The following is a 20,690-nucleotide window of genomic DNA, read 5'->3' on the forward strand; positions in this document are numbered from 1 at the left end:
GCCTCCCACATTGCACTTCTTCGCGGACAAGAGTGACAGCAGGAGTAGTGCCGCTGTCACGCTGTTATTGAGCCGAGATGCCTCGGCCTGGGATATTTTGGTCTCCTGATGCTAATCATGTCACGTCTCCGCAATGGATTATTCCTGCTTCCTTTTCTCAAACTCTTCTGCCACCTACTTCCTCTTCCCCTTTCTCACTATTGTTCCTTTTGACCGCGGTTTCACATTGATGACGTCTGCAACCGAGACGTGATCCCAGCGTGAGTATATAGCCCTAATCAGAGCTCCCCTTTTTCTTATTTCAAAATGAGCAGGCGACATTGAACGCATCCGAGCAAGATGGCGGTCTCGGCGGACTTCATCACACTCGGATGCGTTTCCTCTCTTCTCGCACTTTCGCCGTGAAGGCTTTTCTTCTCTTCTTGAAATTTATTCAAATGAACTTCACGTTGAAGCAGAGAGTCTTCAAATTCCGTTATCTTCATAGCTGACGTTACAATGTTCCTTTTGTATTATTTTATCCGCAAATAAAATTTTATTCACCCATACCCCTTTTAATAGTGCAGAAATGTTTTTATTTTACTGACATGTCCAAGCAGCATGGGCACACCGTTAGTCGCAAAATAACATCATGAAGATGAAATGTTCCGGCTCCAATGACCAAGAGAGGTCTATTGATCGGCGATGCCCTGATCGATTATCCGGCCAAGACAGGCATTAGGAAGATTATCATTAGCTGAGAGGCTGTAAATATGGTTTTGTATTTCTGAAACTGAACTGTGAGACGTGTCCCACTTTTACAAAACAGTCGGGCAGATTCATGTCAGAACAAGCCCCACACTGGGTTTCTTGGCACATCTATTAGTTGAATACACGTCTGGTTGAAAATACTCCATTCAATAGTTCAACCGAGAATTCACTTGAACGTGTTGACGCTGAGCCCCTACGAGATTTTTTAATTTTTTTTTATTTAAAAAATTGTCACGTGAGGAGCAAAGGTATGACCCGGAAGCAGACACGACGCGGAAGTTGAAACCTGAAAGTCTTCACGAGAATTCAAACTCCAGAGAGCCGGCCTGGGTGCTGAAGACAAGGAGAAGAGCTGACATTTAAACGCCTAATTTATTGAGTGAGAGCGAGAGAGAGAGAGAACAACAGCGGATAACACCGAGGCCATATTTCCCAAAGGTAAGCCTTGCTCATCACCGAAAAACAACCACATCAGACACACTTCGACGATGCCGTTCAGTTTTACACCACTGCAAACACTATTGTAAAGCCGTTGTTTTATTGTTTTGTTGTTGAATATATGATCTTTGCTCCATGCGCAGCATTTTGTACACCGCGGTGGTTGTTTTAAAGTGCTCAAGAAATATAGTTGAGTTGAGTCGAAAGTTACTTGCTGAATCAAAGATAAGCAACGACATCTACTGGATCAGGTGGGGCACTGCATGCGATGATTCAGAACAGATTGACTGCCGCCAGATTAGATTTGTTATGGGGGCGGGGGTGTTCTTTACTTTTTTCTGAAAAATGAATAGAGTTTCACGTGTGAAATGATGTCATTTATTTTTTTAGGAATGTGAGCATTTGTGGGTGATTTCTGTTTTTGCTCAAAGATTTGGATTCTCTCGCGCATGGTTTCCCACCTTTGAGAAATAACGGAGACAACTCAAGTAGTTGGTAAATAATTTCTTTCTTCAGTAGAAACATAGAACATTTGGACAACATATTTTGCAGCAGAAACGTTGAAAATTCAAAACGAGTTACAGGACGTTGATGAGCTACGGTGACATCAGAATAGTCAGAGGCTGCTTTGTTTGTTAGAGCGAGATTATAGCCATCAGTTCATGCCGGTTCAATATGACACTAAAACCATTTTAGAAAAGGAGATTTTGCATACTTGGTGAAAGATTCAGACGGTGTCAACTGAAACTTCAACACAGCACGACGAAACGAACCACATTTTGACGGCTAGTAAATACTACGACTGTTTTGTAATTCATCTTCCATCGTGACACGATGCCACGCCACGGAAGGGCGCAACGTCACTCTGCCATAGATACCACAAAAAAAACATCAGTGATCTATGCTGAAATTGAACATGAATCATGTCGAGAGTGAGTATATACACAACACCTCCCAAAATAATAATAATACTTAAATGATGTGAAGGACAATTGTGAATAGCACTGCGATTCATCCATTTTGTATTTATATTGCACTTAATTGAATTGAATTGGTGAGTCAAGACATTTCATGACACGGCAAGACATGACCGCGCCCTCTCTGGAAAGTGCTTTTTGAAGGAGGAAGGGGGAGGAGGTGGCGGCCAGCTGCCGGAAGGATGCCAAAGTTCAGTGTAGGTGTGAACCAGCCTGGCGTGATCCCGATTTTAGGGAGAATGCAAAGAGCTTGCACTTGTCACTGGAGATAATGGGCAGCATTTCAATGGGGCAAGGTGAAGGGCGCAGAAGACGGCGGGGAAGGAGGCAAAGCGTCCCAAAGCTGGCCACACGTTCCGTCCGACTCACATTTCAACCTGAGCTTCTTTCGGGGAAGCCGGTGTATCCTTCAGTGAGCCGGAAATTGTGTAGAGCCTGCAAGGACAAGAAGCAGGTGTCCATAATCTTTACGGAAAACCCGCCAAAAAACATCCCATGCTCGAATCACACATAAAATATTCCAAGAAGAGTGACAGAGACTTTTTTTTGAAGGTTTCCTGACCCCGTCTTCTGTTTTTTTCTTTTTTAGGCACGTCACAAGGAAGTAGCGACAGCTCAGACGAAGGCTGAAGTGACCGTCGAAACTGTTAGCTCGGTAAGAGTTTTTTTTCTTCGCAAAAAAAAAAGCAAAAAGAAAGAAAGAAAACCTTCAACCCCTTTAAACTAATAAGAAAACAAGGCGAACGGGAGAATGATCCAATTTAAAAACCTCAGCCTGTTGTAGTCTTATCACTCATACACTCCCTTACCTGGACTTTGGAAAATGTCGGCGTTTCCCAAGGACCTTGAAACAGGAGGGCGAGCAGGAGTTCTTCAGGTCCACCAACTGGTAGATGATTGGATTGTACATAGCGGAGGACTTGGCGAGGAGAGTGGGAATGACAGACACGGGTATCGGCACCGAGTCCGGCTCCCCGAACGCCGACACCACGGACACGACCGCGTATGGGATCCAAGCGATCAGGAATCCCGCGCAGATCAGCATGGCCACCTCGGTTGGAAAGGCATCCAAGTTATTTCCACCTCTCGTAACTCACCTTTTTGGGGGGGGGGGGGGGGGGGGGGGTAAAAAAAAATCCGCTTCTTTTGGCTTACCTTTGTCAGTTTGATCTCCAGGTTTGGACTGTGATTGATCCGGGCGTCAAAGTGTGAGATTTCCTTTGCGGAAGACTTGACTTTACAGATGATCCTCACGTAGGAGAAGACCATGATGCCGGTCGGAAGGACGAGACAGAAGAAGAGGATGGACATGACGAAGCTTTGGCCCGACACGGAGGATTGCGCCAGCCACCAGTTGAGCGTGCAGGAGGTCCCGAATGGCTCCGGGGCGTAGCTTCCCCAGCCGATCAGGGGCATGGTGGCCCAAAAACCGGCGTACAGCCACACGAAGACCAAGCAGAGGAAAGCGTGATGCCGTTTCAACCACGTCCCTGCGCGGCAAAGAAATGGGAAGGCCCGGCGGCGAGTGAGCGCTTTCCCCCGCTTGAAGCCACCCCGTCGGTGAAAGCAAACAAAAAAAAAACCTCGGCTTTCACCGTACCGTATCGCAGATGGCAGATCTTGAAGTATCGGTCCAAGCTGACCATGGTCATGGTGGTGAGGCTCCCGCAGCCAAAGAAAAAGCCCGCCCAGCCGTAGAACTGACAGCCGTCCCAACCGAACAACCAACGGTGGGAGAAACTAGAAACAATAAAAAAGGGCTTTCCTGTCACTAAAAGGACAGGGGTAGTGGAATATAAGGAAATGTCAAAGGAAAACCAGAGGGGGGGGGGGGGCGACACACAAACGTCAAGGAGTCATGAGGATCGCCAACGGAGAGAGGCGTGAGAACGTGTGGACAAAGGACGATGGTGGCAGGATGAAAAAAAGAAGCAGAAGAAGGGTAAAGAGTAAAAAGTATGGAAAACAAGATTAGTTTGGCTTTGGTTTTTAACGAGTCGGATTTACGCAATACATTTGGATTGACGCGATGCTAGCGGAATCATTAGCAATTGGTTGAGCTTCCCCCCCGACAGCCGCAAAACAGAAATTCCATTGGGCCATACGCGGAATTGGTCGAGATGCCGTCCACGCGACGGCATTTGAATTTCAGAAAAATGTCTTCAAAGACCCCAAAAGACGAGCGCAAGCCTCGATTTGCGAATCGAATCTGCCAACTCAATGACTTGCCTGTTGATTTCCCCCCCCCCCCATGAACCACGTGGCACTCGACTTGAACCGGAACGCAATATTCGATTCACGGTGCTCATGAGCACTGGGGCGCGCACCCCTCCCTGGTCATACGGCCCACATTTTTCCTCGTGGAGTCAGCGCCTCGCAATTTGTGTTCACTTCTGTGCGTGGGGTTCGTCAAATACATCGCCGGGCACCATTAAGCCCCGCCCCAAATTTATTTGGTTGATTCTTAAACGGTGTTGTCGCTTTTCTGACGCTCCAACAAAGATGGAAAATACCTGATATGCCAAAGTCGAAGATGGCCAAATTCAACGTCATCAGCTCCGGTGGCTTCAACTTTGTTTTGCGTTTGATAGTCATGTACAAGACGTATCCGTTCCCCGTTGCGGACATAATACCTGCAAGAGAAAGGAAACGTGTTCAGCGGATGATGAACGGATGATTTCGGGCGCTCTTCATGCAGCCGTTCACATTTCATTGTCCAATCTGGCCTCGCTTTGTGGTGCTTTCATAGCATTTCTTCTTCACACATTCTGAAAAAAATCATCTCGGGTCAACTGCAGAATGTGAAATGTCACAATGGCTGTTTGTCAATATGTCACCCATGATTAAGTCATGTGGGACTGACTTCAGCTCATCCCCCTGTCATGCCCCCCCCCAAAAAATCTGGATCACCGAGAAGGTTAAAAAACAAAAGACTCTATATCAAAATACAATTCAACAATCTCAGTCTTTCCTGATTTTCAACGTATTGATTCACTATTCCAATTGAAGAAAACGGACCTATAATGCAGATATAAAAAGCGGCCACGATGTCTGCCTCTTTGGAGAGTCTTGAGGCGAAAGGATCGCCACGCAGGAGATAATGGGGCACGTATGACGAGTGTGTCCACGTCTCATTCGTCATCCCTGCCATCAGTGGGGGAATTTCTGGAAAGAGGAGGAAAAGGATGAAATTCTAAAAAAAAACATCGTGTACACAAGGTTGACATGTCAAGTTGCAGCTCCTCAATCAATTATAATAATTTTCATTTCACTTTAATAACAGCCCCCCCCCCCCCCCCCCCCCATGAATCAACAGTGAGCATTAAGCAAAAATAAAATGTCTGCAACAGTAGTTTTAGTGTTTTGGTGAATATTAACAAGGACATTTCCATTGACATAATATTCCAGTAATCCTTCAAATGCTAATGAGGGTTATCCCGTAATGCATTCGATATAATAACATATCAACTGCAATGACATTTATTTGACAAATTATTTATGCATTAACGCTATGTAAATATCGGACGTTTCTGCAAACCTTACATGCAAAAACAGCCTCATTTGAATAAAAATCACCTCCGAAGACACTTATGCCTTGCTCGGAACAAAATGATGGCTTCAAAATTCACATAATTCAACAGGAAATTACAATAGGAGGAAAAGAAATGGAAAAAATGCGCGTGGACTGAATGGGGGATGAGTCGGCTCAGTGAAAACATTCCCTCAAACAAAGCAAGTGTAATAAAACCATTTAAAAAAGATGTCAAATGTGGATTTTCATGTCACGGACAATGTAGTGGTTCACTTGCATGACTTCTTTTTCAGTTCACACTTGACGGTACCGGTAAATGGCTCACTGAATCTGTTTGTACGTTTTGTGAATCTCCAAAACGACTAGCCTAAATGCTAACTTACAGATTAATTGTGAATGACAAGTCAATCACACTCAGTTTTTATCCAACACAGTGCCGGAAGTGTCCTTGGGTGTCTTGAAAGGCGCTTATAAATCAAATGTATTATTATTATTCCCTGAGGTTGCTTAGCAACATTACTGATGGAATCGTGCGGATGAGTTGCTTGGAATCAAGAAAATAAAAACTACGATACTTTCAAATTTTGGGATAATGCGTGCTGGGCCTCGGTCCGGCTATTCTTGACCTGTGAAAAGTTTCTTAGAATCAAGAAAATAAAATTTGCTGAAGTTTTTTTTTTTGTAAAGTGCGTGGACTCAAGAGCAGAACTTTTACTTTGAAACCTGTTTACAGTGTGCGTGCGTCGTTTACGTCCAGGTGGTCCGGCCGAACCCGCGTGATTAGCAGCAAGTGACGCTAATGGCAAACCCCTTCCAAATGGTCGCCAATGCCACCCCCAAAACAACGCCGAAGACCGTTGCTTCAAGAAAAATACGGACTGTTCAATATTGATTGACTGGAGTCAAACCGGCGTGTTTAGTTTGCGGCGAGTCGTCCGCCGTCTCGAAGGACGATAACGCGAGTGGACGTGACGAGACGCAGCGTGCGGGAAAATGCAGACAATTGACTGAGGCTGGGAGGGCGCAGCTCGAAAAACAACATGGCTATTTTTCACCAAGCAGCAACCAGGACCGGCTGTGTGATATCGCGAAGAACGCCGAGTCATTTTCGGAGGGGGGGGGGGACCTCGACAAACAACAAAACAAGTTCAACAAATCCAGGTACAGACACTCTCCCTTCTTACTGACGAGCATCTGTCATGTTTGCTTCCCACTACCTCCAACATCCAACCTGCCAGCTTGAACTCACTGAACAAGAAAAGACAACATACTGTAACGGGTTTTAAAAAAATTCTGCATTATTTGGTAGTTGGGACGGAAATGTTGCAAGTTGTTATATTATTACCGGCATTACAAAGACATTGTTGGAAACACGGAATGTCATTGACTTGTTTCAACATAGAAATAAAATGCATAACCGGAGTAGATTTTGACCCTTTGCCACCCAGCCCTTCACAATATTTGCTGCTTCTCATTTGGCCACCGGTGGGAAAAAAAAAAACAATTGCCCACCCCTGGCCTAGACCAAGCACGTTATTTTTGTCTACTAAGTTTGCATGTCATTCGCGGATGTAATTAGCGTGCAAAAGTGCTTTGTAGCCCGTGACGGTATGTTGTGTTATTTGTTATTGATTTTGAATTCCAGAAAGGGTGATCAAGAATAAATAGGCATGTTTACATGATCATAACCTTTTGCATCTGGGTAAAAATCTTAATTCTACCGAGTGGATGATGAGATTTGCGTGGAAATATGTAAATGTATGTATAAATACACACTTGACGATAAAAAAAGGCAAGGGGGGAATTTTGTAGTTTAAAAATCTGAATTGCACGTTAACAGACCAAAAAAAAAAGTACTGTTGGCAACACGTTGTGTAGACCCCAGATAGAATAAATAAATTGAGACGTTGGCAAATGAAGATTCGAGTTTCCACTGCCATATACTCACCTTTTGGTGATCGGTCATCAGTCAATCCGGGCGGGAGTTAAATCTCTAAAAGAAAAAAAAACAAAGCTGGATAGCGAAATCAAAGTGTTTATCACTGGGCAAAATGCTTGGATTAAAAAGTGACAATCGTCTTGAGCAAAAAAAGAAAATAGTCAAATAGTCCTGTGATGCGGCTACTGCTCTTCTCCGAAATGTTCCGTCTTCTCAGTCGCGCCCGCAGCATCAACTCTTCGCGGAATCTCGGGGCGCTTTGGCATAGCAGCCGCCAAGTTACTGTGTGGAAACTAAGCTACTTCCGGTTAACGCTTCCAATGTAAAAGTGAGGGCGGAAATGTGGAGATGCACGTCACTTCCAATTCATCCACCCCAGTCCTGTCGAATGGCACTTCGGGGGGGGAGGTTTGTGTGTGTGGGAGGGGCTGGGGGGGGGGGCTTAATAGCTCACCCTGGAATTAATAGGCCACCCCCCAATGCATGTTGTGGTTTACTTTCTTTTATTAGTCATTATCTATCTATCTACTGTACATTAGCAAGTTCAGTATAATGATCTTTTGTATGAGCAATGACATTCTTGAATTGTTTGAAACATATTTTATTTTGAGTAAGTTCGGTGCGGATTTAATTTCAGTAAACAATAGCCGACAAAAAAGATCTTCACATTTTTTTCACATCCATGGTCCCCCTTAATCTTCTTCATAGACATACAATTCGGTGCGAGCGTAATTTCTGGAAAAGGCGTACATGAAATGGATTGTTGGATGATTATTTACACACGGGCTCAACAGACGGATGATAAGTGTTAAATTAAAAGAACTTGATTTTTAAAAAAAGGACTGGTGACTTCACCTACGTTTATTAGCAACGCCGACATGTTTCGTTACTCAAAAACAATTTGAGCTCTGCCAATTTAATCTTTATCAGTACTGTGCAGGCATTGTGAATGCTTCCCCCCCCCCCCCCCTCCCTGTTTGAATGTGAAATCTGCAATTATCATTCACATGCTGTGCTTGACCCGCTTGATTTATTCCATTCCATTTTGTAAAACGCAGACCAACTCTGATCCCCAGGGATGTTTTTGCGGGCTGAAATGAGGACATTTTTAGGCTAACCGATGACACGGTTGTTGTTTTTCATCTTTTTCCCCGTCAATGAAAAATAATCAATGGTCCTGTACAATTACTTGAAGTGCACGTTCACACGTTTAACACGATTTTTTTGTATGATTATTAATATAAATCGACTCCTAATCAGCATAATTGCCAATTAAGCCAAGCTCAAGTCCGTTTAAAGGTCACCTTAATTGGAAATAGTGCAATTTCCAATTAAGGCTGAAGCCACGGCCGAACCTCTTAGCCTGGTGAGCGTTTTTTTCTCTTCAGCCCCCCCTTAACCCAACGAAAATGAACATGCAAATTCTAAAGGAAAAAATGAAACTGATTGCGTTGGGAGGTGCTTGAGGACTCCCAACGAATGTTCAAGAGCCTTCAACCGATGATGGCCCCCGCAGCGCTAAGTGTTGGCGGCTGCTCACACTGGCCCAAGTGAAGTGTGATGCCTCCAAGGTGTTACATCACTAAAGCGTTTCCTGAACACCGCGCTTGACATTTCTTGCCCCCCCCCCCACACTTCTCCTCTGACACTTTGCGGATGGAGGCGTTGGACTGTCAAGCTCCCCCTTTTTTTCTGCTCCGACTCCCTTTCGCACCTTAAATGGAAATCTGCAAAAGGTTCAGTCAAGGGCCACCCGAGAACCTCTTCGGTCACAATTTGACGGAAAAAAGGCCAAAATCCTGCCAGATGACCCGAGAGCGTGCGCTTTTATTTTATTAATCCGTCCTTGTGATCGAATGATTCGAACGATTAATTCGCTCCTCTGCGAAGGCGCTGCTCATTTCCAATTTGAATACGGCTCGTCTTTGGCCGTCACCTTGACCGTAAAATTTCGACGCGAAGAAAATGGATGAATTTGATGCGGTGTGATGAAAGTCAAATCCTCACTCGCATAAAACAACACGATATCGACGCCACATGTCAACGTCTTCCTTTTAGCCGTGACACGTTCAATGAAGAACGACAAATTATTATTGATTGTGATTCATAGTGTTGGTTTTCAGGGACTCGTTCTGTCTCGTCTCTCGCCATGACAACCCGTCAGACCCTTTTAGCGGCCGTTATTAAAAAATAAATTAAAAAGCAACCACTACTTTTTTTTTGTGTGTGTGTGTGTGTTTGTGATGAATGGAAACTTCTGAAGTCTCTCTTAAGGTCGCCTCAAGAGCAGCAGATGTCCCCCCCCCCCCACCCCCCCTCCACATCCGGGACTATAAATGAACAGTGCTTGTTTGAAGATCTTGTGAGACAAATTTTAGTCCTGATTGGATGCTTTGGCAATTGCACAAAAACTGCAAGGTAAAAAAAAAAAACCAAAACAAACTATGAATTGTCATTCCCAGCTGCAGTTTGTTTCCAAATATTTGACCCGAGATTTTATGATGTTGACCAGTGGAGCAGATTATTTTCCATTTGCAATTTAAGGGAGCGTCCCGGTTGAATTTTTCCCCTTCTTGCCCTCAAAGACGAGCAGATTCCACTCATATTGACTCTTAAGCGTGTTTTAGCCGCGCTTGGCAATCGAGATTTACAGCGCGCGGACCCTTTTTCAATCGCGCGGCCTTCATTTCCTTTCCCTCTCAACGTAGCGTTGACAATTTCAGCCTTCCAGCCGCACGACAGCAAATAACTTGACGGGAGGAAGGTCATCAAAAATCGAAAGTGCATTTTCTTCTTCTTGCATTGTACTCGTTGCGCTTCTATTATGTTCCCCGAATTCAATTTTCCGCGACTGGCTTGTGTGCTGTTGTTTTGTACCAGTCTAGGTCATCATCTGGTGGCAAAATACATGTTGCGGCAGCTAAGGGGGAGGGGCTTCCTGGATGTTGACAAGGTCTCCATCTATGGAGTAAAATCACGTCCGCGCGATTAATCAGCCGCGATTAATCAGCCGTATCCGTCAGAGTCAGTGAGTACCAATTGAAATTGCGCATAGATGTGAAATGGTGTTCATGTTCATTATTTAAAAAAAAAAAAAAAAAAAAGGCAGCTTCCGACACTTCAATGACGAAAGCGAGAGCCGCTTATGGTGACACCTCCGAAGTGTTGCTTGCAGCTGACTAACCACGACATCTGTGACTTGAAAACTTAAAGGGCAGAACTTGAAAAAAGGCGTGATGCACTTTAAAAAAAAAAAAAAAAATTAAACGTAACTTCTTAGCGGTCATACAATCAAATCATTGTCTGCGGCAATTCACCTCTCCGTTCTCGGAAATTGCACAGCGTTGCTTTTTTTTTTGTTGTTTATCTGTCCATCCACATAACGAAGCAATTTATATGCGCCGTTAGCCTCACTTGACAGGTCAAAAGTTTTTTTTTTTTTTTTTTGTGGAGACGCTCAATACGGCTCTTGGAGTACTTCGGGTTTCCGACCCCGAATATCGAACATGTGTCCGGGGGCACGGCGCTTTCGACATCAACAGGTGATGTCACAGAGATGTAGTTGTGAGCATGACGGCCATTTTTTTTTTTTTTTTTTTTTTTTGGGAGGACTGGCCCGATACCTTTTGTTGATTTCGGGATTTGTGTCAGTGTGACGTCCTTCCCGCTGACTTTTTACCCAGTTGAACCGAAGTTCTTGCCATCAAAGGATGACATTGACTGAAGGGGGACGTCGTGTCAATCAACTAAAAGATTGAAGATCCGAAAAAGCCATTTACACTCCATCCCTGGAGTCTTGGCTCACGGAGGCCAGTGGCAAAAGTGTGACGAAATCTTAGTGGTGTCAAGAAATGTGCCAGACGGTTCTCATCTTTGAAGAGAAGTGAATCTTCTGCTTATGAGGACTCTTGAAATTGTCACTCGGGGAAGGAAATGAATCATTCCCGAGTTCTCGCTAGCGACGGTTGCTGGGATTCGCGTCTGCGAAGGTGCCGCTCTTTGTTGCCGACACCTGAGACGCGTTCTCGCGGCTTGCCTTGTGTTCTGAAAATGAGCGTCAACAAACATCTCATTTGACCCCTTCGGTCAGGAAACGGGCGGAAGCGCGAGTCGGATGAATAGAAAGAGCCGTTTCACTGCACAAAGGTAACTTGGAATGCCGCATTCTTGTGACTTGGTGCAGCTGGAAAGGGCAATTTAGCGCTCGCTATCTTGTGACATGTTGTTGTTCATTATGAGAAGGGATGCCATGTTATTAAAGGCCAGAGGGATGGAAAAGTAGGTGCCAGGAATGTTCACCGTTAAAGAGGTCGGAACTCAAGTCTGGAAAAAGATAACAAACGCCGGTCGATACCGAGATCAAACTCGCACTGATGGGAACAAAATGTGCCAAATATTTTTGTCAACAATTGCAATGGATCAAGCATGCGAATCGAGATGCAAATGAGTTCTGACTTTGTTATGACGACGACTACTCTTAAAGTCCAATTATTTTCAGTTTTGCTGCATTTCTGCGGGCCATAATGATGCCCCCCCCCGGCCCCCCCCATAGCAATAACACAAACAAGTCATTTGGCCGCGCTGACATGATTGCGATTTGAGGTTCTCGGTACAAGATGAAGAAAATTGTGATGAGATATCTTTTTTTTTCCTTCAAGAATCACCACAATGGAAGTCATTCATATCTTGAAGTGGGGCCTGCAATTTTTTTTCTTGTTGCTCAGGGGACACTGTCATCATCGTGGGCAATCGGATCACAGACCACATGACTTAGGTCTTCCGACTTGATTTTTCTCTGAACTTATTAAAAAAAAAACAACAAATATGAGCATCTTCATGTTTTGACACTTTTAGGTGGCCTTTCAAAACCGGAACTTTATTCCAATTATTTGAGTTTTGAAAGTGTTATTGACTGCATGTAAAATTAGTCATCGAGATGACTTTCAAATCTCTGCAATGCGGGAAGAAGCCCCCCCCAAAAAAACGATGCGGAGAATCCGGAAAAAGCACCAAGCAAGCGCACAAAACAAACACTCCGTCAAGTTTCATGGTGTAGAAATAGAGGCAATATGCATGTCAATTTTGATAGTAAATAGATATTTATTTATATTTCTTGGGGAGGGGGGGGTATCAGCTCATGCAAGGATACAATTCATGTAAACAAAATTATTTCGAAATTCAACTCGTAAATGTGCAGATTTCGGTGTTTTCTTGGTGTCAATCTCCGGAATGTACAGGATAGAAAAGTAAAGCGCAGTACATAGGCGGGCGACATCCAACGACTCCCCCCGATCCCTCCTTGCCCACAATGTTGATTATCAAATCGAGCAGCCGTGTCGTCAAAAAGGCGAAAAGGGAGACAGCATCCGACATGTCAGGCACGGAGGCGACAAGCATTCGTATGAAAACACAATTGAAAGACCACTGACGCCCTTTTAAAGTTGTGCAAGTTGATGCGCAAGACAAAAACAAAAAAAAGCTCTCGGGCCATTTGGAAGTCGCGCCCTTAAGACAATGGTGATGTTTATATATATATTTTTTTCAAAACTGTTCACAACAACAATGATGATAATTCAAACTTGGTCGTGTGGCACACATGAGCAGGAGGCCCAAAGGGGTGTTTCAAGAGCTTTTTTTTTTTCTCTCGTCTTTGTGCCCGGCATCATTAGCATCTAGCTAATGCTAGATGATCTTATTGCTTAAAAGGCAGCCTGCTAACGTGTTCGCAAATTGCTTTAGCTGAAGAAAATATTGCGCAGAGCGGTCTGAGACGGACATCGCCACCAAGTGTTCATAATTTAAATTTGGGGAACTGTACAAAGCGATTTTGTTAGCTTTTTTGGGGGAGGGGGGGGGGGTCAGAACCTGGATATGCCACGTGTATCAACGGAATCATTTTTGACACCCATTTCAACAGCAAACAACCAAAAATAAATTTCTAGAGATGGTTTGGGAAGATTGTCTTGAACAAAGTAGTACAACGGGCATAAGAGAAATTTCTTTTTTTTACAACAAAAGTAAGATTTTTGTCCGTATTCTTCCAGTTTTCTTTTCACTATTTGGAATGTGAAGCCTGACCCAAAATACAGAGAAATATTCGAGCCAGCCTGAAAACAAGAATTTATCAACACTAAAGAAATGGGAAGTCACATTTGGTGGAGTCTTAAGCGTAAGAAAATAAAAATGAAATATTATGTGTCGTCATACCTCTTGTGGCTGTCAGGATATTGTCAAGTTCAATTTTAGTTCAAGTTTCCCCAAATACAACAAAATAGTTCTTGTTTTGGTACCTCAATGCCACCATGAAAAACAAGACCAAAATCATTTTTCACCGGGAGGGCTTTGAAGCAACATTTTTGGGCAAAAGACGGTGGCCGCTGTTAACATTTTGGCATTTTCTCATAAGCTCGTGAAAATCATAGCACCCCGCCCGCCCCCATGTGGCCCCAATAGCTCTTTTACAAAAACACAACTGATGAGCAATGAACAGGCTTTTGACAAATCGCCACAAAAACAGTGAGACAAGTTATTTTGTTCACTTTGAAAAAAAAAAAGGGGGGGGGGGACAGACGAGAGGAAGAGGTAGACCGGACCACCTGGGAGTTGATGGACGGTGGCCTGAGTAGCACAAGTAAGCAAGCCGCAGAGATGATGATGAAAACGAGACTCTGGCTTTTGTGTATAAACATCCGTAGGCACAAGCCAGAAAAAACTCCTTTCTTCCTTCTTCGGTTTTTCATGCTGGTTGCAGCTAAATTTCAAGAGAACAATCCTGTGAAACTTAACTCGAGAAGACGAGAGCATGTCGGTCGACTTTAAAAAAAATGTATACATACACAATATCGAGATGGGATATTTTCAAACTCCGTTTAAGCTCCAGAACGACACGTCCATTTTTTTTTGGTTTTTTTTTTTTTTTGGACAGGCACAGTAGTGTTTCCCTGGTTAGGAATGCTAGAAAATGCATCCAAAAAGAGCGGATAAATATAGAAGAGAAGTCGGCTTCCTCTGGGACGCTGCAAAATTCAATTCCAGCAACAGCGGGCGCCATGTTAAGAGGAGAGGGGGGGGGAAATGATCTGTCCTGAGGACCAAATGAAAAAAAGAACGCTTTGAAAATTAGGATGCTCTGCTTTGTATCCAGTCAGTAGTACTGAGAGCGACCCTCCGTCGTGAGGCCGTTTGACAAGCGCGGGGGGGGGGGGGGTGGAAAAGACACAGTAGTTTAAAGTAAGGCCTCGTTTTTTTTTTGTGTGTGTTGGCAAAAAAAAAAATCATATACATTTGTAATTTAATTACATCGAGCTTGAAAAACAAAATATGTGCAAAAAATTCTTAAAATCTTACAAATACGGGGAGGTGAATTTGTAGATGTGAACATGATTGCACCGTCTCTCCGCCCATTCAACCGTCTCTTGGTCGTCGTCGTCCCCCACCCCCCGCAAATCTCTCTCGTCGGTCGTCAGGCTCCGAAAGCTGGACCTTGAGCTCCCCGCGCCCCCCCCCGAGCTCAGCTTCACGTTGAGTGGACGGCCATCTTTAGCTTATCGAGCTCCATCTGAGAGGAGACACGGAATGCAAAGCGCTCAGAAGCGAGGTTGAGACCGACGCTCCGAGCCGTCGTCTCGCTTCGGGATTTCGGATTGCGAATGTTGTTTGTGTCTGTCGGCGAGGCCGTCGATACGCGGCTTGATCTTAAGAGGCGCGCTCCATGCGGAGAAGGCGGCCAATGTGGTTCAGGGGGGGGATCGATTAGTACCTGCAGAGCGACACGCTTTTGCCTTTCCTCATCCAGCTCTCCACGAAGCTCTGTTATTTCTTTCCTGGAAATAGACACAAACATATTTTAATGAGCAAACGAGTGCACCCAAAAGATGTCGTTTGTGGATTTGATCGTCCTTTGTTTGCGGTGTCCAGACGCTATCAAAAGAATTACATTTGCTGGGCCTTGAACAGCTCCACTGACAGCAGAAGATCCTTCATCTGACTTCTGAGCGCTTCCATCTGCGATTTGGGATCCTCCCTTCCCTGGAAAACGCTTTCTGAGCCGGGGGCTGCGGCCGCCGGGCCGGGTTTGGCCTCCACGCCGTGTTTATGCGACGACGGCGACAGGTTGTGTGCGGAAAGCTGCGGAGGGAGGATTGGGGTGGGGGGTGGGGGGTGGATGATATTTAATTTTAGTACTTTGGAATTGACTATGAGAGATGTGAAAATGGAGAACTCGAGCTAAAACGACATGAGAGGGAGAAATGAACTCTTTTGAAGTAAAAAAAAACATTTTTTAAAAAATCATTCATTCTAAAAATGATATGCGTTCAATGCTCATCCGTCACCGATGCAAAAAGTGAAGTTCATTCTCCCAGAAGCTCTCATGACCCCAACGGGAGATTTTCGCGTTCGCATTAGAGTTTGTATTTTGCCGTTTGTGGACGATTAGATAAAAAAAAAGAGATTAGACATCGAAATTAGGATGAATGAAGTCAAAAACTCCTGAGCGAGTTCCAAATCCCCGAGTTGCTCCTAACACTGTGTCATCAGCGATGTCAGGAAAATTGCTCCTTTGCAAATCAGAGGGTGAAAATCAATCCCGAATAATAATTGCAAAGCCGCGCGGTGCCCCCCCCCAAGCGCAGAGCGGTCACAATTAATGTCTGTGAAAGCAGCCAATTCAATGAGGTCTCTGATAAGAAAAGTAGCGTGTTAGCTAGCGACCATCTGCACATATCAATCAGTATGATTAAAAAAAACAATAACAAAAAAACGCGGGTAAATAAGAAATCCAAACGACCTTTCTGGGTTCCAGAAGCTTTAGTTTGCCGGCATCCTCTTCGTCGAACTTGAGGGATTTCTCCACGGCGTCCTCCTTGCTGGGCTACAAGGGGGAGGTTGTTCTTTTTTTTACCATTTAGGAAGGACAACAACAATACGACTACTCCTAGTACTGCTAAAAAAAACAAAATAAATAATGTGAAATGATCCATATTTCAACACGTATGAATGACATGCGGATTTCGTCAGATACTTCAAATGTCGTGACGCAAGCCGTCGGAACAATTACTGGAGGCGAGCGAAGCAGCGGGCCACCTCAGCATGAAAGATGGCCGACCGTTAAATGTGCGTTTCACCACGCGTGGGCACGATTGAAAATCAATGCGGTGATTGGGGACTCGTGTCCTTGAGAAGATGCGCTCATTTGCAACGGGAGCCGCCGAAACAAACAAAAGTTCGGTACATCGATGCCGTTGGGACATTTTTTTTTGAGCACATGATTAAGCAAATTGTTCGGGTGAGCGCTCACCGAATGCCCTCTGCCGAATTGAGCGGGCAACCTGCGGCCGGTGATCTTTGGTCTGTTAGCGGTGGGATGAGACAGCTTGTCAGAGTTTGGGGAAACCTCATCGAAACTCATCAGAGCTGTTGAGAAAGTAAAGAAGGTCAGAGATGAAATATTGATCGAGGATTATTAGACGCTAACATTGGACAGTTGGAGGAGAAGTCGAGTCGGCGCGGGAATATTTTGACGGTGTCGCACGATTGGATGTAAAAAGGAGCGCAAAAAATGCACATTTTTGCGCATCCGATCAATGGCGGTCATGGCTGAAAATGACATGACGGTCGATCGGCGAGTTTGAGCGGCGTAGTCTCGAATCCAAATGACAACCCGAGTAAAATCGAGCCACTTTGTTGAGCGGGTCTTTGCACCTGCGTCACACTCGGCTGCTCGCGCAAGAAAACGGGGACGACGACTGAGGAAAAGATTGCATTTTCTTGTATCATGACAACTTGTCAGACGCGCTGGTGATGAGCGGAGAAGTTTTTTTTTGTTTTGTTTTGTTTTTCCACCATCTGTCACCAACGCTAAACTCCGCAGTAGAGTGCGAACGGCGGATTTCAGATTCTTTCATCCATCTCCACTTAAATCCTTAAAATTAAACCTTTGCCGCTTGTGGGCCACGCATGGCTCAAGTCCCCCACACGTGGCCCAAAATGTGAAAATGGCAATTGCGAAAAGAAAAATCAAATCAAACACGTACATAATTCCAAGGATTTGTCCCCCGTGTCCATTGTGGGTGTTTTGGGCTTGGGGGGAAGCAATAGGTCCAAGTCTGGCTTTGGACGAGATGTTGGCACTTCCCCATTATGTCTGGGGGAGGTGCGGGTGAGACCAAAAAAAAAAAACAAGAAAGCAAATCACTCCAGAGATCGTTTGAAATAGCACAATCCTGGGAGAAAAGAAGACATCGCACCCACCTCAGATTTGGTGACGGAGTAAGAGGCTTGTCTGGCCGCTTGGGTGGCAGGATACCCGCTTTGCCTTTGCCAGGAGGCGGGACGGGCTTTTTGGGTGGGAGCGGGGCCGCCGGCTTGTGTGGTTTTGGGTCTGGCAACGGCTTGTCAACTGAAAAATGGAGCAAAAAAACAGAAAAATGTGTTTTATGTCAATGATAGCAACACGCTTTTTTGTGACGGCATCGGCGTTTCCTCAAAATACTCGACGGTAAAGGAAAACAAAAACGCCAAATGTGTAACATTCGAGACGTTATCGTTCTGATTGCATGGCGGACATTTTTGTGGTGGTACCTTTGTCCTCTGGCCTGAGGGCGTGAGGCTTCTTGTCAGCGCTGGGAACATCTGGTTTGAGAGCTGTTGAGGAGCATGGACCCCCCCCCAAAAAAAAAAAAAAAATGTCGGAAGGTACCGCAACCAACCAGTTGTGGAATCCGGGCTAATAGCTTGTTCAACTCTTGATCAAGTTCCTTCGGAATGGACGATGTGTCGGAGGTGCTTACCAATGTGCTTTGACGGCGGCGGGGGCTTCTTTGGTTTCTGAAAGAAGAAATGGAAGCAATGAAAAGTCGGCGGCAGGAAGTCAAGTCTCCGGCGACTCAATCGGAGTCCCCTGCGCATCCCTTCAAGAGCACGTTTTTTTTTTTTTTTTTTTTTTTTGGGTGACAGACGCGGCGGACGTCCTACCTCTTCGAGGTCTTGCTTCAGTGAGGACTTGCGCGACCCTCGAGATAAATAAGCCTGAAAACAGATTGGGCATTGATCTCTTTATTGGTTTGCAACAAACATACTTTTGGGAGTTGCCCTGGTTTCATGGAATCTTTTTTTTTCGGAAGGCCTTTAAAGAAAGATTTTGATTGAACTAACTTGCTTGTTGTGTGACCTCTGACCTCTTTTTCGCTCTCTGAAAGCATGACGACAAAGTTGTCCGGAAAGACGCCTTCCTTGCCTCCCACTTCTCCTCGCCACCAGCCGGGCTCTCCTGTGTCCTGTCGCGGAGAAGGGATGGAAATGTTAAAAGGCGCCCATGGATTCCATGACGGGAAACTCGTACGGTTCCAGTTAAGAAGGTAAACGCACAAACACGCAATCATGTGTGTGAATAAAAAAAAGTCAATTAAAAGGTGCAAAGTCAAAATATATGTCTGAAGAATATTTGAAGCCAGAAGACACTTCCCCCATATTAATGATGCAATGATAAAAAATAAATAACAAGGTCAGAGTGTATGTCCAAATAACTCCACTTGGTGGCAGCAACGTCCCACGCTAACTCTTAGCTTTTGCCTTTAGGCCAAGAACACAACCAAATCTGCACAGAAGAAAAAAAAAACAACTAAAAAGTCAGAATCGACCGAGGTGATCTAACCAAGTGTAAATTGTAATCCCACCGTTCACCACCAGAGGGCAGAATTCCCTCCTGTCGTATTCTCTTGGCAACTGCGGGTACTGTACATGTCTATATTGTTGTTTTTTTTTAAAAAACTTATCTTTTGAGTTCACCGATGGTGGTTAGACCATTTTGTGGTTTTGAGGGTCTGAAAACGCGCAGGCGACGCTGGTTGAAATGATAAACTTCCTAAAGTCATTGGTATTCTTGTACATTCAGACACCGAGCAACATCTTACCTTGCTGATGATCGAGATGATGTCATCCTCGCGCAAAGTCAGCTCATCCTGATTTGTGGCTTCCAAAGCGAAGGTGACCCGACAGAAGTCTTTAGCTTTGGATGTCGGGAATGTGGAGATTCAGAAGAGGAAGTGTAGGATCGGAAAAAATAGAAATAAAAAACACGACACGCACAAAAGGCCGGCAGGTATTTTACCTTTGGAGTTGCTCTCTCCGTCGCCCCTCTGCATTTCTGTCACATTGGCAAAGGGGGGCTTTGCGGCTGATGGTAATGAAGGCGGTGGCTGAAAATGCAGCAAACGTGAAAGATGGAAATGATTGATGGCACGTAAATGGACAAAGGGACTTCATATGGAAAAGCTCGTTACGGCGTTAATTGCAAGAAAGTACTCAAAGGAAAATGGAAACGTGGTTTTCAGAAATGGGGGGGCACCGTTGCGGGGTGCTTAAGTTCTTGAGGATTCGGGTGATATCAATGATACGTCGGTGTGACGGGGAGCACCCGGAAAAAGGTCGGAGTTTATGACATCATCTCATCAACGTTGACAGCAAGATGAGGGGGGGTAAAAAAATGCTAATGATTCATATCGGTTCAGACGTGCAGTAAATTGTTGAATAAGCCCCCCCCCAAAAAAAAAAATATGGAGTCACTTTCATGCTGGTTATTTTGAGTTCGCCTACAATACGTAAGGTGGCCATGATTATCGAGAACTGGTCAGAGGAACAGTCGTGAACTGTCCGGCTTGTAGCTAACCAACCTCCGCGCGCTGGTAAGAGGCGTCAATCACCCAAGAGAGCGTTTGAGAAAATGGATGGCTGACACCAAGTTGACAACCGATGCAAAGTTTCCTTTCCGCATCACCAAAAGGAAACCTCCGATTGCAACTGCCGGTGCGTGTGAAAAGCCAGGTGAGCATCAGCGCTCATACATGTGCCATGTCGTCTATTCAATGTCAAATGGAAATAGCAAACTCAGTTTAAAAAAAAAAAGGGAGCGAGAGGTTCAAGACCAAGCCATATGTGCAATGACTGTTGTGAAGAGATAAGGAGAGAAGAAGGGGGGGGGGGGGGGGTTATTATTTGGAGATGTAGATAGTTGAGCACCTCCAAAATTGCAAGCTAGCTGTGTTGCAAGTCAAAA

At 44.8% G+C, this 20,690-nt stretch overlaps 2 protein-coding genes and 1 long non-coding RNA gene across 6 annotated transcripts in view; 1 reads left to right on the forward strand and 2 right to left on the reverse strand.

Annotated features, from left to right (window-relative positions):
- cd2ap (CD2-associated protein) overlaps positions 1 to 20,690 on the reverse strand; it is a 157,567-nt gene that overhangs the window by 129,459 nt on the left and 7,418 nt on the right. The window contains exons 7-19 of the mRNA XM_052052992.1: positions 19,746 to 19,833; positions 19,549 to 19,643; positions 18,814 to 18,912; positions 18,611 to 18,664; positions 18,427 to 18,463; positions 18,218 to 18,280; positions 17,888 to 18,035; positions 17,671 to 17,780; positions 16,935 to 17,050; positions 16,425 to 16,508; positions 15,573 to 15,763; positions 15,396 to 15,459; positions 15,108 to 15,194 (exon numbers count right to left, since the gene is read on the reverse strand). Coding sequence (XP_051908952.1) covers positions 15,153 to 15,194; positions 15,396 to 15,459; positions 15,573 to 15,763; positions 16,425 to 16,508; positions 16,935 to 17,050; positions 17,671 to 17,780; positions 17,888 to 18,035; positions 18,218 to 18,280; positions 18,427 to 18,463; positions 18,611 to 18,664; positions 18,814 to 18,912; positions 19,549 to 19,643; positions 19,746 to 19,833 — 1,191 coding nt within the window. The 3' untranslated portion in view covers positions 15,108 to 15,152. The remainder of the gene's footprint in view (positions 1 to 15,107; positions 15,195 to 15,395; positions 15,460 to 15,572; positions 15,764 to 16,424; positions 16,509 to 16,934; positions 17,051 to 17,670; positions 17,781 to 17,887; positions 18,036 to 18,217; positions 18,281 to 18,426; positions 18,464 to 18,610; positions 18,665 to 18,813; positions 18,913 to 19,548; positions 19,644 to 19,745; positions 19,834 to 20,690) is intronic.
- Positions 988 to 18,980, forward strand: LOC127592341 (uncharacterized). 2 transcript variants are annotated; one of them, XR_007960112.1, is made up of 3 exons: positions 988 to 1,188; positions 2,755 to 2,820; positions 6,431 to 6,833. It is a non-coding gene; the product is annotated as an uncharacterized LOC127592341 (long non-coding RNA). The 2 variants fall into 2 exon arrangements; XR_007960113.1 differs by lacking the exon at positions 6,431 to 6,833 and adding an exon at positions 18,835 to 18,980 and having other exon boundaries at positions 1,019 to 1,188.
- On the reverse strand, positions 1,678 to 7,915 carry opn5 (opsin 5). Of its 3 annotated transcripts, XM_052053003.1 has the most exons (7): positions 7,646 to 7,915; positions 5,184 to 5,330; positions 4,679 to 4,798; positions 3,766 to 3,936; positions 3,321 to 3,655; positions 2,975 to 3,216; positions 1,678 to 2,600 (listed from the first exon to the last, which is right to left on the reverse strand). In XM_052053003.1, exons 2-7 carry the CDS (start codon positions 5,314 to 5,316, stop codon positions 2,531 to 2,533), a joined length of 1,071 nt encoding a protein of 356 aa, XP_051908963.1. In that variant the 5' UTR covers positions 5,317 to 5,330; positions 7,646 to 7,915; the 3' UTR covers positions 1,678 to 2,530. The 3 variants fall into 3 exon arrangements, with proteins under 3 accessions (XP_051908963.1, XP_051908964.1, XP_051908965.1); XM_052053004.1 differs by lacking the exon at positions 7,646 to 7,915 and having other exon boundaries at positions 5,184 to 5,463; XM_052053005.1 differs by lacking the exon at positions 1,678 to 2,600 and having other exon boundaries at positions 2,926 to 3,216.

The sequence above is a fragment of the Hippocampus zosterae genome, chromosome 19 (genome assembly GCF_025434085.1).
Source record: "Hippocampus zosterae strain Florida chromosome 19, ASM2543408v3, whole genome shotgun sequence".
Classification (NCBI taxonomy): domain Eukaryota; kingdom Metazoa; phylum Chordata; class Actinopteri; order Syngnathiformes; family Syngnathidae; genus Hippocampus; species Hippocampus zosterae.